This window comes from Mercurialis annua, linkage group LG3 (genome assembly GCF_937616625.2).
Source record: "Mercurialis annua linkage group LG3, ddMerAnnu1.2, whole genome shotgun sequence".
Taxonomy (NCBI): Eukaryota; Viridiplantae; Streptophyta; class Magnoliopsida; order Malpighiales; family Euphorbiaceae; genus Mercurialis; species Mercurialis annua.
This window is the reverse complement of record NC_065572.1, coordinates 5,640,533-5,657,904: the sequence shown is the minus strand read 5'-3', so window position 1 is coordinate 5,657,904 and position 17,372 is coordinate 5,640,533. Positions and strand designations below refer to the sequence as shown.

Below are 17,372 nucleotides of genomic sequence, written 5' to 3'. Positions count from 1 at the left end.
ACCAACAAAATTAACACAAATCCTAAAAAGAAACTATGTGCTAATTAGAAACCAAACCAAGACAAGTTAATATCTATCAAACTTGGAACACTAGCTGCAAACCCATGAATAACTTATCCAGTTGCCAAAATCAACCAGATGACCAACCTGCAACCTAACCAATTCGCCTCAAGACCCTGCCAAACTTCAAAAGGCTAGGAACACTTATAATTTATGCAGCAACATGGATGTCCACTTTCTTGAACACCAACAACTCCAAATTTCCACGAAGAAAATTAAGACTATCACTTGAGCAATGCAACCTCAGATTATTGCCCTCGCTGCAGCTGCAAAAGCAAATACGAGCAGCCGCAAAAACACAATTTTAATGCTACCCCATCAAACAGCAAAGCGACCAGGCGAACCAGAAAATGCAGCACCAGCAATAAAGATGCAGCAGAAACAGAAATGCAGCCGAAACGCAGCAGAATCAGCGACAGCAATAACATATGCGAAGAAGCATAAACCAGATAAATGCCATACAGAGAGTAAGAATCTAGCAGAATCTATAAGTATTCTGCCTACATAAATCATTTTGAATAGAAGAAATACAGAAAGTAGGAGCAGAATCCCACCAAACGAACGAGCTAGAAGAGGCTCCGTGCTTCGCAATCTTATCAGCAACTTGATTGCCTTCTCTGAATATGTGAGAGACTCTAAAAGACATGTTCATAATCTGATGAAGACACTTAAGCCAACTTTGCAAGAACTCCCAAGGAACTTTTTTTGATCTTGAAGAAAAAAGATTAACAACATACATCGAATCACATTCAAGCCAAAAAGAGTGCCACCCTTTTGTCCAAGCAATATCGACCGCTTTTACCGCTGCCGCCAGCTCTGCCACATAAGCAAAGTCTGAACCCAGAGGAAAAGCGAAAGATCCCCTTGCAAAACCTGACGCGTTTCTAAATATTCCTCCACCTCCAGCTGCCCCTGGAGAGCCGATAGCTGAACCATCCGTATTGACCTTTATCCAAGAGCTTAAAGGAAAGTGCCAAGTGACCGAAATAATTTTTGGAGCTGCAGCTACAATACCCGAAATGTTCAGCTGCTTTAGGATTCTCAAGTCAGACATAGAATTGTTCATATTACCACTTCTGAAGAAATCGGCTTCTCTAATTGAGTTCCATATCATCCGAATAGCGAGATGAATATTAGGAGGAGAATCATCAAAATTCGAAGCGTTTCTCAATCTCCAAATTACCCAAACAGCATGTATAATAGCCGAGCTCCATAAAACAGCAATTTGAGAACTAAAACTGCAGCTACTAGCATGATTAATCAGGTCTAAAAGAGTACCTGTAATCCTGAGTTGAATACCAAAGAGACCAGCAATTGCTTTCCAAATAGTTGATGCAAATTTACAAGAAATGAACAAGTGGTTGTGTGATTCGGCACACTCAAAGCATAAGGAACAACGTGAAGCAAGCCTGAATCCTCTATGCATCAGCTTATCTTCAGTAGGAAGACAGTTAAGAATTGCTCGCCAGCACGTAAACGACCTTGAAGGCGGTAAGAAGTCTTTCCATATGAATTTTGACCATGGAGCAGCATTTCGGGTAAAAATACAAAGTTGATTATATATTTTCTTTACAGAGTGAATACCATCTTTAGCCGGAGTCCAAATACAAATATCATTGTCTTCAAGAATGGGAGAAACATCAATAATATTATCCCTTAAATTAGAATCATCAATAGAGGTAATGTGCCACTGATCAATATCTAAGAACCGAGAAACTTTATCACTTAAGATCTGTTGCTCTTTTAAAGGAATATTAAGCCGAGTAGCCACCGGTGGTTTGATCCATTCATCAGTCCAGAATTTAAGATTACTGTTCTTTCCAATAAACCAAAAAACATCTGACCGAACCATAGCATAAATGTTCTTGATAGAAGCCCAAACTGAAGATTTAAAGTAAGAATGGCGAGGAATACCTGAAATATGCAAAAATCGATTTCGAAGAACCGATATAGGAAATTCAGTAGAGCAAATTAATTTCCATGCAAGTTTGCTGAGCATGGCTGTATTCAGCAAATGCAAACTTTTGATGCCAATTCCTCCTTCCTTATAAGGACGACAACAAACATCGCAAGGGACCGTAATCAACTTTCGGACTTGAATTGATCCCGACCAAAGGAAATTTCTCATATAACGCTCAATTATAGCTAATAAAGAATTCGGCCACTTATAAATAGCAAAGGAATGGAGAAGAGAGCTCGTAATGACCGATTGAATCAGAGTTAGCCTGCCGGCAAAAGATAAAGAATTTCCTTTCCACTTTGCAAATTTATTGCAAATTCTGTCCGCAGTTGGTTTCAACCATTTACTCTTAGGTAAACCGACGAATAAAGGAACACCCAGATAGTTAAAAGGCAAAGATCCCTTTTTCAATGACATAACTTGCTGAAGCTTTGTGATTCTTTTATGTGATATAGACACCCCATAGAAAATTTCAGACTTAGCCCAATTCACTCTTTGACCCGAGAGAGCACCATAAAGAGAAAAAAATATTATTAATCTCTTTAATATTTCTTAAAGTTGATCTACCAAATAAGAGAACATCATCGGCATAAAGTAAATGAGAATGAAAATAGGAATGAGTAGTATGATTCATAGGCAGAAAATCACCCTTGTTCACCTTTAACGTAAGCAACCGGCTTAAAAAATCTTCTGCAAGACAGAATAGGAGAGGAGATAGGGGATCACCTTGACGAACTCCTCTAGAGCTAGCAAAATAACCATGAGGTCTTCCATTGATCAAAATAGAAATTCTAGATGAAGAGAATAACGATAAAATCCAATCCCTGAATTTTAGAGAAAACCCAAACGCCTCCAAAACATCTAAAATAAAATTCTAGTCAATAGTGTCAAAAGCTTTCCTTATATCCACCTTCAAAGCCATGTTACCACCGAAACAAGACTTATTCAACATATTTACTCCATCAGAAGCACAAGCAACGCAATCAGAAATTTGCCTTTTTTTAATAAAGCCAAACTGATTACAAGAAATAATTCTTGTTGCTATGTCCCCTAAGCGCACAGCAAGAATTTTAGTGATGACCTTGAAGGAAAAATTGCTAAGAACAATAGGTCGAAATTGATCTATAGAAATAGCGTTTTTAACCTTTGGAATCAATACCATATAACTCGAGTTCATGCCGGTAGTGACAGCACCAGAGCTAAAAAAGCTACAAACAGCAGAGCAAACATTTTTATGAACAATATCCCAATAAGTTTTATAAAACATACCCGTGTAACCGTCAGGACCCGGTGCACTATTAGCATCCATGCCGAAGACAATGTCTCTAATCTCTTCCATTGTTGGGCAACGCAGCAAGCAGTCATTTTCTTCATCCGTGATTAAGGAGGGAACCACAGTTTTAATGAAATTAATATCAGACATCACCGAATGGTCAGACTTAAAAAGATTTTGATAAAAATCAACAACATGATTTTCAATGATTGATTTATCGTCAGTAATGCAGCCATCAACGCTTAAATGATGCATCCCGTGGTTAGCTTTTCTCCTAGCCACATGTTGGTGAAAAAAGACGAGTTACGATCCCCCGCCGTAAGCCATTTGATTCTGCTTTTTTCTTTTAAGAAAATTTCCTGCTGATGAAGATATAAATCTAAAACAGCATGAGCATTTATTTCCTCTTGATGACGATCAGTTGTGAACCCCGAGACAGAAATTTCATTTTGAATATCTTGAAGGGCTGATGTAGCTTTATGAATGTTATAATCAAGGTGACCGAAGACCTCATGATTCCAAGTACGAAGACAATGGCGTAATCTTTTTAACTTAACTCCTAAATTCTGCATTGGATGATTATTAACAGAAGGTAAATCCCAAGAATCAGATATTACCTTACGGAGAGACGAGTGAGTAATCCACATAGCTTGAAAACGAAACCGGGAGAGTGAATTATCTCCTGCCGAACAACAAAGAAGAAGCGGAGAGTGATCTGAATTGTGACGAGGTAAGACCGTACAATTAATCTCTTTCCAACAATTAAAGAACTGGATGTTACCCAAGACTCTATCAAGTCTGCTCTCTACCCTGCTTGAACCTGTTCTACCGTTGCACCAAGTAAAGAAGGAGCCCTTAGCAGAAACTTCAGATAATAAACAATCATCAATGAATTCCCTGAAATCATTACAAGGACCAGAAGCCGGAGGACGGCCCGTTTTCTCATGTGATCCAAGAATGGCATTGAAGTCACCAATAAAGCACCAAGCAGAACAATTTTGATTAGATAAATCAAGCAAATCAGACCATAAAACGGTGCGACGATTCCTCAAAACACTGCCATAAACATAAGAGATTCTATGCAAGACATTATTAAACAAGATATCCATAGTGATATGTTGATCATGAACATGAATATAACTAGGTAAAGAGAAACCCTTTTTTCCAAGAATCCATATCGATGAGATACTAGAACCATTTTGAGCAATTAACATCAAATTAAGACTATCCCAAAAAGATTGAGGCACTACAGAGAGTTCAACCAAAGGTTCAATTAAGCAAACAAAATCAGGATAAAATTGTTTGCATAAAGAAAATAAAGAGCGTTGTGTTTTGGAGTTACCCATTCCACGACAATTCCATGAGAAAATCTTCATAGATTGAGTTTTTCAGGTTTTCTAGTCATTCTCCTTGAAAGAATAACTTTAAATTTTGCTTGCTTGTCCTGGGGTTTTTTCTTAGAAACTGTTGTCCATTCTTTGTTTTCCTCCGTTTCATCAGCCCAAGTTAACTTCTTTTGTTGAACATCTGAATTACCATCAGGATCAAATTCAGAAGTAATCACTTCTTTTGATGCAGAGATCTCTTTAGTTGCTACTGTTGCATCAATCATTGGCTCAATATAAGTAGACTCCTTTAAAATTTCAGATTGTTTATCCTCTGATGAAGTATCTCTGACAACCATCTGATGTTCAATATCAGGAATAACTTTTGTAATAGTTAAATCTTGAACCTCAATCTGTTCAGGGACAGTGTTATCCCTAGCAACATTTAAGTCTGTTGTAACCAATAAATTACTTCGAAGAGTTTTGAAGACATTGTCAATAGGAATATCCTCATTTTGTTGTTTTCTTTGTTTCCAAATCTTTGGAATAATCTCAGCTTTGCTCACTTGAATATTCTGTTAAACATGGTTGTTGTTCAATCTACACTCTCTTGATTGATGACCAATATTAGAGCAGACTGAACAAAATGAGGGAAGATTTTCATAAATCACTTCAATGAAAAAGCTTTTACCTACCCTTTCTATCATAAGATTTTCCGGTAGGGAGGAAGATAAATCGATGTCAATTAAGACCCTGGCATAGTGACCGAATTCAGCTGCATTAGTCGCACTATCAATTTTCAGAGGAATGCCAATACCCTTAGCAATGGAGGAAAGGATCTTAGGATGCCAATATTCCCAAGGAAGTTTGTAAAATCTGACCCAAACTTGAGTATTGGTTGATTTCTGGGCAGCAGGATCAAAATCAGGAGTCCAGTGTTGTAATCGCAATATACCAGGCTTCATCATCAGAGTTCCTCTACTCCATACGGAGTTCTTCTCAGAAATAGAATTCAGTATCACATGATAATAACCTTTTCCAAGAGAAATTAATTTCCAATCTGAGTTGATATCCCAAATTGATGACAATTTTTTTCTGAGTTCCAAAAGCTTCCATGGTGTTTCTCCTTTCGAAAGAATTATTCTAGCAATAAGTGCGTTCTGACACTTAGCAATCTGTTGATCATAAATCTCTTGATCGATTTTAATTGCAATATAACCCCCTTTGTTAACAGGAACTGAATTATCAGTGATAGGGATTGAACGGTCGTTTTTTGAAACTGTTGCTGCATATGTTGGCTTCGAAACAGGTACATGATTGAAAGAGAAAAGATCTTTATGGCTAAAGTAACTCATAGCGGAAAACTTTCTTATCATTTAGGTATTTTTGTAAATATTCATGGTTTATATATAAATTTGCATTTATGGAATTGTTTTTAAAATTATAATATGTTTGTAATTATTTATAAATATGTTTGTATAATTCTCTAAGATACATTTACGTATTTAAAATTTTTAAATTTTTTTAATTTGAAATTTTCATTCTTACTATGTGAATGCGACAATTATATATGTGTATAAAGAATATATTTTTTATTTGGGTTAATTTCATATAAAATCACCACCTTTGCACGTTTTTTTATTTTAATCACGTCCTTTAAAAAGTGTCAAATAAAATCATCACCTTTCATTTTTTTGCAAATTTATCATCGATGAGTAAAATTTGATGTGTTTTTCCTTCCAAATAAATATTTTAATTTGACTAATGCTCTGGAGTGGTTGAGGTTGGATTGCTGACCATTATAACCCGGAATTACCAGATATGTGGGGTTGCGGGCGGTCCACATCCCGGAGTTTGACAATGATATTGAGTTTCGGCTCAGTAGAGTGAGTCCTCGTCAACAAAAAAAATACTCAAAATACATTCCTTTTACTCTTTTCTTGTTGATTCCGGTTGTCGGGTCAATAAAAATACACCGAATTTTTACATTCGTGATAGATTTGCAAAAAAATGAAAGGTGGTGATTTTATTTGACACTTTTTAAAGGACATGATTAAAATGAAAAAAATGTGTAAAGATGGTGATTTTATATGGAATTAACCATTTTTATTTTAATTAAAAATATATATTAAATCATTTAAAAATTATTTATATAAAATAATTATATAAGATTAAAGAGTTAAAAGTAAACATTGTTAAAAATAATAAAGTAAACAATTTTAAAATAAAAATAAATGAAGGATAAGTGATTGTTAAGGCAATGATGACATTTATAAATTAAAAAGATGAAAATGGAGTTCAATTATCAATTTGTGTAATGCAAAAATCTCTACCCAAACTTTTTTTGCGGATAATTATGTAAAAACCACATTTATTTGTGCAATTGCACCTAGGACCTAGGTATGAGTAATTTTACATAGATTTCATACATTTCTTCACGTCATCTATAACAAACTTATACTATCACTTGAGTTGATGATTTCATTTATGCCAGCTCGGTCTCTTTTTTTTTTTTTTTTTTTCTACTCCATTTCTTTTGCTAGTCAAATGCTGACTTTATCTAAAACAAGTAAGTTTGATCCACAATAGAGTGTGAAAATTTAATGAGCAAATTATGCTAAAGTCTATAAGATATATCATAATTAACAGTTTGATATTTTTTATTATAAAATTATATTTAATAGTTTTTCAGTTTTAATTCCATTAATTATTAGGTTCCTTCGTTAATTTCGACACTTACTTTCAAACGATTTAATACTCCACTTTTAATTATGTGGACGATTTGATCCCTCACTTTTAATTTTATTAAACGATTTGGTCCCTCCTTTTTAAACGATTTAGTACTTGAGTTTTAATCTGTTAAACGATTTGATCCCTCAAATTAACAGAAGGATCTCTCAGTTAACAGAATTAAAATTGAGAAACCATTAAGTAGACTTTTGAAACAAAAGGTACCAAACTGTTAATTATGATATACTTCAGAAGTTTCTAAATAATTTGCTCAAGTTTAATTCACACCTTCACCAAATGGAAGATTATTATGCAAGCTCCAAATTGTTTTTGTTTTAATTAGCGTGATCCACAAATATTAATAAAAAAATTTGAAGCGCTAATGTCATTTTAAATTTTCCAGAAAAACCAAGGAAAAGCTTTATAATTAGATTGTAATAGTACTCATTTTAATAAAATTCCAAATGTTTGCGGATTTTATCTGTTATAATCAAACTTTTTAAATTGGATAGTTTAACCCATTTTATAATATTTTCAACCTTTTCTAGCCATTCGTGAATCAAACCGAAAGATTTGTCATTCGTGAATGGACTATATCCGTTTTTAAATGATATGCGACATTTGAAACTTTTTTTTAGTAAAATCAATCAAAATTTGCTAGTTTAACTCACTCATTTACGAATGATAAATTTTTTGATTTTCAATTATTTTAAAATGGACCAAAATAACTAATTTTAAAAGATTTAATTATAATTGATAAATCCCGCAAATGTTTGGTATTATATTAAGATATGCAAAGTTGATAAAACCAATAAAACAAGCAAGTTAAGTACAACGCAGCTGCTAACACTACTCACAAACAAAAAGGAGACTCAAGGCTCAAACAACCACCAAAAGAAAAACAAGGATCTAATAAAGACCTTGAATATTAGTAAAAGCTTCATAAATATGAGTTGAAAGGCTTAATAGAGCTAAATTTAGCAACAATAATTTGACTTTGTGTATAATAGCTTGAACATAGATTATCTTATTGAGTAAAATCCTTTTATTTCTAGCTCTTCATATGAAATAAATAGTGGCTGTCAATATATTCTTTCTAAAATTATCTCTCATATTTTTTTCCGAAGTTTTCCTGCAGAACCAACTAATAAATATTCTCTAACTCCTAATATTGAGAGGACAATTGCAAATTCCTTCTTAAGTGCAAACCATACTCCTTTTTTCTCACATTTATAATCTTTTTTTTATTGTACAGATTTAAAAATCGAAGCGAATGATCAAAATTTTCATCCAGTATTTTTTTGACGTTTGTTCATCTCTTTTAGGATCCGATCTAACTTGCAGATCTTCTATATCTTTCAATGATTTATCGACATGTTATTATATATGAAAATAAACAAATTAAACAAAATAAATTTGCATACACAGACCTTATAATAGAATAAAATATTTAATTATTAAAAACTCGGATTCAAACTCTTTTACTTTTATTATAATAAAGAAAATTTATCATGAGAAGCATAAGAACGGATATTGAGGGATTGCCACCTTATAACTAAGGCAAAATGCATATTTTAATCCATACACTATTACGCTTTTTTTAATTGGCACTATAATTTATATACAATGAGTCCTTATATTTTTAATTTGATAGACATTAGATCCCTCCATCATAAAAAGTATCAATAGAGTCAAGTTCAACAAAAAAAATCGATTAAAGGATTTATTTCATTAAAAATATAAGTATAGCTATCCAATTTTAAAAAAATTAATGCAAAAAAATGAATAAAAATTTATCAGTCGCACGAACAACGACTGGAGTACACACACTTAATTTTCTTGACGTAATAATTTAATGTCTATAAAAATAAAAATGTATGGGATTCAATATTGACAAATAAAATTAGAGGAGCCGAATTAAAAAAAAGGGATAATACAGACCCTATAATTAAGCCATACTGTAAGCTAACGAGATTCTATGAACTGTAAATGGATCTGATCTGATCACTTCCCCTTTTAAATGCGAATTCGATGCTAGGTTTCCTATTTTCTTCACAATTAATTAGTAACTAGCAAGACTTTGTTTTATCATGATTTTATAATGTTGTGTTCCGTAGGAAACACTTTTTGATTTACAGTCTTCATTGAAATACTATGATTAACTCGCATTAAAATTCGGGTATTAACATCGGCAAAGTAAATTAAATTTCCATCTTATTCCGTGGATAGATCCATCACCATTTTTTGAAATTATAGGTAAAATGAAATTCATCGATCAAATTTGTCAACAAAATGATATTTTATTCACTCAAAAATATGTATTTTTTAATTTTTTTATGATCAAACCTTTTAAAAACGTTGATTTTAACCTAATTTTGATAAGGAGGAATATTATAAAAATTTGCAAACTTTACATGTTTTCTCAATATAATCACGTTATTTAAAACTTCTCGTAAAAATACATCAACTTTTATTTTTTTTCAAATTCATACACGGTGCTAACGTGTCACTCCTTTATTGTTGCAATTTGCTGAGTTGTAAGTCATGTTTAACCAATGAATGAGTGACACGTCAACACTGTGTGTAAATTTGGGAAAAAAAAATGAAAATTTGTGTATTTTTATGAGAAAAATACATCAACTTTCATTTTTTTTTCAAATTTATACACGGTGCTAACGTGTCACTCCTTCATTGTTGCAATTTGCTGAGTTGTAAGTCATGTTTAACCAATGAATGAGTGACACGTCAACACTCTGTGTAAATTTGGAAAAAAAATGAAAGTTTGTGTATTTTTATGAGAAGTTTTAAAAAACGTGATTAAATTGAAAAAACGTGTAAAATTGTTGAGTTTTTATGATATTAACCCTTTTGATAATTATATTTCAGCTGTAGCTAACAATTCATTTTTCAAAGGCTAAATCTTTTTTTTTTATGACCATTTTCAATTTTGATAAGTCTCTTTCAATTGAAAAGAATAATTAGATTTGGTTATAAGTATAAAAATTTCAAAGGTTTGATTTTTTTTTTAAATTAAATAATTAGCAACAATCAAATTATACTTATTAATATTAAATTAATATTTTTGAAAATTGGACTATAAATAAAAAAATAAGTGATTTTTATTTTTATAATAGTAGTGGGAAAGTGTTCACTTGAATAAAAATATCCTAGATATTTGATATTCAAATAATTTTTCGATTTAAAGGTTGACTTGCCCTTGCTAGTTGTATATATTCTATCACAAATCAAAATAATGCGCATTCTTCATGTCACCTACAAAAGACGGCTCCGGCTTTTTACACTCCTCAAGGAATTTCGTGAAATTTAATTTTTATTATTTTATATTAGTTTAAATATTTATACCAGTAATTATATTTCATTAAATTTTAACTTTATTTCAGTAAAATTATAAATTTCAATTACTATCACTTGTAGTTGCCTCCATAATAAATTACATACCTAAATTTGATATAGATACCATTATTAATAATTTAAATATTAAATTTAGCACAAATACTATATGCTTAATTTAGTGTATATCTTGTCATCTTTTGACGATAAACAAGATTCTAATTCAATTAAGTTTTTATAAAAATATTGTATGATGTACAATAGTTACTAAATTTTTTTATTGTAATGAAGAGAGAGTCTACCACGTCATCTGTGAACTAACCTATCATATTATGACACATCATTAAAATAGTGGTACCATCGTAATTTTGTTTATTATATTTTTACACTTTTGATAGTAATATTACGATAGTGCCATTATTTTAATGACGTGTTATAATGTGATAGGTTTATTTCACGGATGACATGATGAACTGAGTCTACCTAAAAATTTCTCTGTAATGAATTTAGTTTTTAGAAACTTTATTGAGGAACATAAATTAATATTTTTAAATAGTATAAAATGTTAATATTAAAAGGACTAAAATAACGATAAATGACTGCATTATAACCAAATATATTAATATTAACAGTCATTTGCCGACTTGAATTCAGATTATTGATTTTGAAGTCACTGAATTTTTGAATTATTTCATTTTGATGATTAATTTTAACTGATTTTATTGTATTGACTAAAATTTTAATTTTATTTCAACCGAAAATAATTTTTGGTCACTAAAATGAAAGAAAATAAATAAATTAAAATTTAATCACCAAAAATTATTCTTGTTGAAATAAATTGAAATTTTAGTCATCAAAAGAAAATAAATTAAATTTGGTCACGAAAATAAAATAGTTGGAAAATTTGGGACTTCCAAAAGCAATTGACCATTTTTCTCCATGCCTAAAAATTTGGTTTCCTTAAATATATCTATGTAATCCTCATCTAATTAATGCTATATCATCTTCTTCAAGAATTTCCAGAAATGGAAATCTGGTTTCTCATACTCATGTTCATCGTATCCTTAGTTTCCATTTTTATCCTCATTAAATCCATATTCCCAACCACCATTAATCTCCCACCTGGCCCTCTTTGCTATAACTTAATTCTGATACGCAACTTTGTCAATCTCGAGCCAATCCTCTCCTCTTTACATGCCAAGTTCGGCGCAATCTTCACTCTCTACGCAGGTCATATCCCCGTCATCTTCATCGCCGATCATGCCCTTGCTTACGAGTCTTTAGTGCACAAGGGCGCTATATTTTCCGACCGTCCACCAGATTTTGCCATTTCTAAAGTTCTTAGCTCCAATCATTGTAGCGTCACTACTGGTTTTTACGGTCCGACTTGGCGTCTTCTCCGCCGTAATCTTACCTCTGAAATTCTCCATCCTCTGAGAGTTAAATCATACGGACATACTCGAAAAAGGATTGTCCAAAATCTTAAAAATAGCATTGAAACACAAGCAAGATCTGTAGATTCTGTGTCTCTTACGGACAATCTTCATTTTTCTTTGTTTTCTTTGTTAGCTTTTATGTGTTTTGGTGAAAATATTGATGAAAAACAGATCAAAGAAATTGAGAATGTTCAAAGGGAAATCCTTCTGTGTTATCGTAAGTATAACCGGCTCAATTTTTTTCCAAGGTTAACAAAGATTTTCATGCGGAGGCAATGGAAAGAGTTTCTTAAAATCCGTAAAAATCAAGAAGATGTGATAATTCCATTGATAAATGCAAGAAAGAAGTTGAAAGAAGAGAACAAGAAACAAGAACGGTTTGTTGTATCATATGTTGATGCTCTATTGGATTTAGAACTTCCTGGTGCGAAAAGAAAGCTTGATGATCAGGAAATGATCAGTTTATGTTCGGAGTTTCTAAATGCTGGAACAGATACTACTGCAACGGCTTTAGAATGGATCATGGCCAATTTGGTGAAGTACCCAAAGATTCAAGAAAATATATTCAACGAGATAAAAGTGGTAATGATCTATTTTACGCGAAAACTTGTCAACTTCTACATTTCAGCGTTTCGACATTTCGTTTATATTTATAATTTATTCTCTTTAAATATTTTGTTTTCAGGTCAAGATTAAACATGAAGATCAGGAGGAGGTAAAAGAAGAGGATATGCAAACGATGCCGTATCTAAAAGCAGTAATTTTAGAAGGTTTAAGGAGGCATCCACCGGTGCATTTTGTGTTACCGCATGCAGTAACAGAAGATACCGTGCTGGACAAGTATCGAATACCAAGAAAGGCAGTAGTAAATTACTTGGTAGCTGAGATGGGAGTGGATCCAAGGGTATGGGAAGATCCAAAGGCATTTAAACCTGAAAGATTTCTGAATAATAATAGTAATAATGGAGATGATGAAGCATTTGATGTAACTGGTAGCAGAGAAATTAAAATGATGCCGTTTGGTGTAGGAAGAAGGATTTGTCCTGGTTATAGCTTGGCCATGCTTCTTTTAGAGTATTTTGTGGCTAATTTGATTTGGAAATTTGAGTTTAAAGCTGTTGATGGAGATGAAATTGATTTATCAGAAAAGCCTGAATTTACTGTGGTCATGAAAAATCCGTTGCAGGCTCAGATATCTCCTAGGTTTATCAAGTAATTAATTTGAATAACAATTTTTTTTGGTTAGTCCAGTGGTAAAATATGTTAACTCCTCTATTTTTCTCATATTCAAGTTCCGCCTTCGGTGTGAGAAGGATTTATAGCTGTGAATTAGTTTGAGCAAAAGAGGTACCACATTTGATACTTCTAAAAAAAAATATTTTGAATGGTTATTGATGTTGTAATTATTTTTAGTCAAATTAATTTAAACTTAAACTTCTACGTTTTTATCAATTAAATTTTTTTATAATTTATCTCAATTTGGAAGGTCTGTTGTCAATTTGTCATAGTTGTTCAAATTTTTGTATTCCACTTTTTAAATTTAAATCTTTGCATGCGTTTATCAATTGCGACTAAATCATAAATATGATCGAATTATTGTCACATTATTTCTTTTGCATAGTCGGACAGTATTTCGAAAGTTGACGGAAATTGATAAAAGATGTAAATATTTAAATTTTATAAGTAAAACATAAGATTCCGCACACAATTGTATAAATATTTTAATTTGAAATATAATTAAAAAATATTTCAACAAATCAAATCGATATAAAGATATGACGGTTTGGTTTTAAAAAGTTATTTTACATTTGTGTTTATATAAAGGCTAAACATATTTTGCAATTCTTAAACTATACAGTTTTGGTTCATCAGATCCCTTAAATTCTATTTGACTTTCTTAAGTTTTTTAAACTTTTGTTTTTTTGGTTCATCAGATGTTTCAATTTTTATTTGGCTCCCTAAGATTTTTAAACTTTTGTTTTTTGGTTCATTAGATATCTAAATTTTATTCTTTTGATTCATTTAGTCCTTAAACGGATTTCCGTTTAAGGACCTAATCAACCAAAAAAAATTTAAGGATCTGAAAATTTAAATAGAAATATTTGAGGGACAAAATGAGCCAAAAAATTAAAGGGGAATTTATAAAGTCAAATAAAAATTTGAAAATTTAATAAATTAAAATAATATATTAAAGATTCAAAATAGTTTTTTTAAAAGGACCCGAAATGGGTTTAATATTACTCCCTCCGTTTTTTTTAGTTGTCCATTTAGTCAAAATTGCACATATCAAAATAGTGGGATTTTTGTCTTAAATAATAGGAGTAAATACTAATATAACCCTACTATATAATAAATGTTTTATAAATTGAGTTATAGAGTCATTTATTAGGAAGGGTTAAATTTGGAAGATAATAGCTAATGTTATCTTAAAATTCTAAATGGACAACTAAATATAAACAAATTCATTTGGATAAATGGACAATTAAAAAAGAACGGAGGGAGTATATATTTTGTATGTATGTTTTTTAAAGAAAGGATTGCATGTAAATTTTAAGAGAGTGCCTATTTCTGTTCTATTTTTGGCTAATGGCTGAATTTCCCAAAAAGTTAAGGGCAAAACCCATGAGAAAGCCCCTCTATTTTATCGGTTTTGTTTGAAAGGTCCCTATTCCAAAGTTTGTCACGTCTAGATCTCTGTACTTGTCAACAATTCAATTTTTACGCCCTTACTTGGACGGAATTTGGCAAGTGTATCTCACTTGCCGTTAACTAACAAAATTGTCGTTAATTCCAAAGAAATTGAGGAGTAATTTTATATAAAATTACTACCTAATAAAAAACGGTAAAATAAAATAATTTTAGTGGCAAGATGATAATTTTGCCATCTTCCTCATTTTTAACAATGGATTTTTGTTTTTTCTGGGTATTCTTCAACAACAACAAACACAGATTTTTAATACCTGCAAATGATTGAATCTTGACTTGCGCTGGCCAATCTATCGGAATAAATTGAACATCTCAGTCCCCTATCTTCCCCACCAAAAATCATACAAAAATAATATTACAAATTATAAAGAAGATAAATTTTAATTTTCGTAGTAGACACTAGACTGAACAACAAAATATAAAATTAGAAAGATAATGAAATTGAAACAAACTTTGATAAAGCCAAATTCTTAATAATGATCCCATATAAGCTAAACCAGCTAAATCATTATAAAGAACACTAATTTACTTGGTGGGTATTGGTGTTATGATATGGAAATTATCTCTTCAATATGAAATCTGAAAGAAAATACGGAAATTGAAGGATTGGGAACTTGGGATAAGAACGAAAGCATTTTTGAGTAGAAAAGTTTGGGTTTACCCTTTCGGAACCCGTTATTATATCAAAAATGTTAAGACAAGCTCAACCAACATTTCTTAACAGCAGATCAAATAGAGGAGGCGCTTCCCGGCGGTGATGGTGGCGGAAGCAGTGAAGGTTATTCGATTACAATCTCAACTCCAAAGTTACTCAGCAATAATTCCTACTAGAAAGTTATTCGATTTTTTTATTTTTCAATTTGTTTTGTTGTTTGTTCTTTCAGAGTATTGCATAATTTTTGTTATTTTCAACATTTACCTTTTGTTTTTCTCGGTGGAGCTGTGAGGGAGAATTTTTTTCCTGGAAATTTCATGAAGATTTTGCAGGTCCAGAGGTGGAAGATGATGTGAAAAATATAGTTAAAGGTCCTTATACTTTACATGTATTTTATGTTTAATTATGAGCGTAAAAAGTTAAGGGGTTATTTTATAAATTACTTATTTATACTCTCTTTAACGGCAAGTGAGATACACTTGCCCAATTCCGTCCAAGTAAGGGCGTAAAAATTGAATTATTGACAAGTACAGGGATCCAGACGAGACAAACTTTGGGACAGGGACCTCTCGAACAAAACCGATAAAGTAGAGGGGCTTCCGTATGGATTTTGCCAAAGTTAAGCTATGAACTTCACCGTCTAGCTACTCCATCAAGAATGGTATACGTGTAAATTATTCTAGTTGCACACGTCTAGAATGGTATACGTGTAGATAATTTAATTTTAAAAAGAAAGAAAGTTATTTATACTCTTAAAATTTGTCTTCAGAATCAAATAAGTTCTCAATATTCAGAAAATTTAAAAACGACCACAACGTCTTAAAATATGAACAATCAGACCCTTAATTTTGACAATTAAACCAACAACGTATCATTTATGTATTCAAATTGAGGGTATGATTGTTCACTTAAATGCATATTTGAACCTTTTCGGACGTTGAGGGTTTGCTTGATACTCGAGACAAATTTTAAAAGCAATATCCTTATATTAATTATCTAAATATTTTAAATTATATATTTTGAAAATACTAGTTGTTTATTGAAATTATATATAAATTTTAAAACTAAATTTGTTATTAATTTTTATATTGAATTAAGTAATTATTAATAATAATTAAGAGAATGTAATTTGAGTGATTAAATTAACGAAGGTAAAATTGACATCTTAATTTAACTAACAAAATTAATAGAAATTTGGTTTTATTTTGACACCTAAAATAATAATTTGACCTATTTTTGCGTAATAGAAGGGGTATATTTTTTCAATTAATCTCATTTTAGTATATTAAATTTGACAGCTAATTTTTAAGTGTAATTTAGAATAATAAACTATGTGCTCCTATTTTATTAACTTAATATAAAGGTCAAATGATGGAAAAGCACCAAAATTTTTATAAAAATTTCACAAAAATCCAGACTCTTCAATTATTTCGTTTTAATTATATTCAACTACACAATTTTGCTTATATAGCATTGATGTGTGACATGCCACATCAACGCCTCGTAGACGGCACATGAGTAAAGTCACATAAATGGACATTATTGGAACGAAATCATGCGCTTCAGGACAAATTGGATAAAATTAAAAAATTTAAACTTTTATAAAAATTTATGCAAAAATTTGGACTTTTGTTAAAATAAAGCTAATTGGTCACTCAATACATAGCGCATGATATGAAGAGGGACATTTTCCATCCATCTAGATCAGGTATGATTCTCAGACAATCCTATCTTAGCAAGCATGTGAACCACCACATTGTTCCTCCTATAGACATGAGCAAAGCCGAAACAACTCCTATTCTGAATAAGCTCAAAACATTCCTGAGAAATAAGACCGATTCTTACCAATTAAGTTTTTCTATTTTGATTAATTTTA

At 31.4% G+C, this 17,372-nt stretch overlaps 1 protein-coding gene across 1 annotated transcript; it reads left to right on the top strand.

Annotated features, from left to right (window-relative positions):
• Positions 1–11,699: 11,699 nt before the first annotated feature.
• Positions 11,700–13,492, top strand: LOC126674462 (cytochrome P450 89A2-like). Its single transcript, XM_050368908.2, has 2 exons — positions 11,700–12,717; positions 12,821–13,492. Exons 1-2 carry the CDS (start codon positions 11,725–11,727, stop codon positions 13,349–13,351), a joined length of 1,524 nt encoding a protein of 507 aa, XP_050224865.1. The 5' UTR covers positions 11,700–11,724; the 3' UTR covers positions 13,352–13,492.
• Positions 13,493–17,372: the final 3,880 nt, after the last annotated feature.

Coding starts and splice junctions, on each gene's coding strand:
- LOC126674462 (XM_050368908.2), top strand. CDS start 11,725: ATGGAAATCTGGTTTCTCATACTCATGTTCATCGTATCCTTAGTTTCC. Junction 12,718..12,820: donor TATTCAACGAGATAAAAGTG/GTAATGATCTAT, acceptor TTTTGTTTTCAG/GTCAAGATTAAACATGAAGA.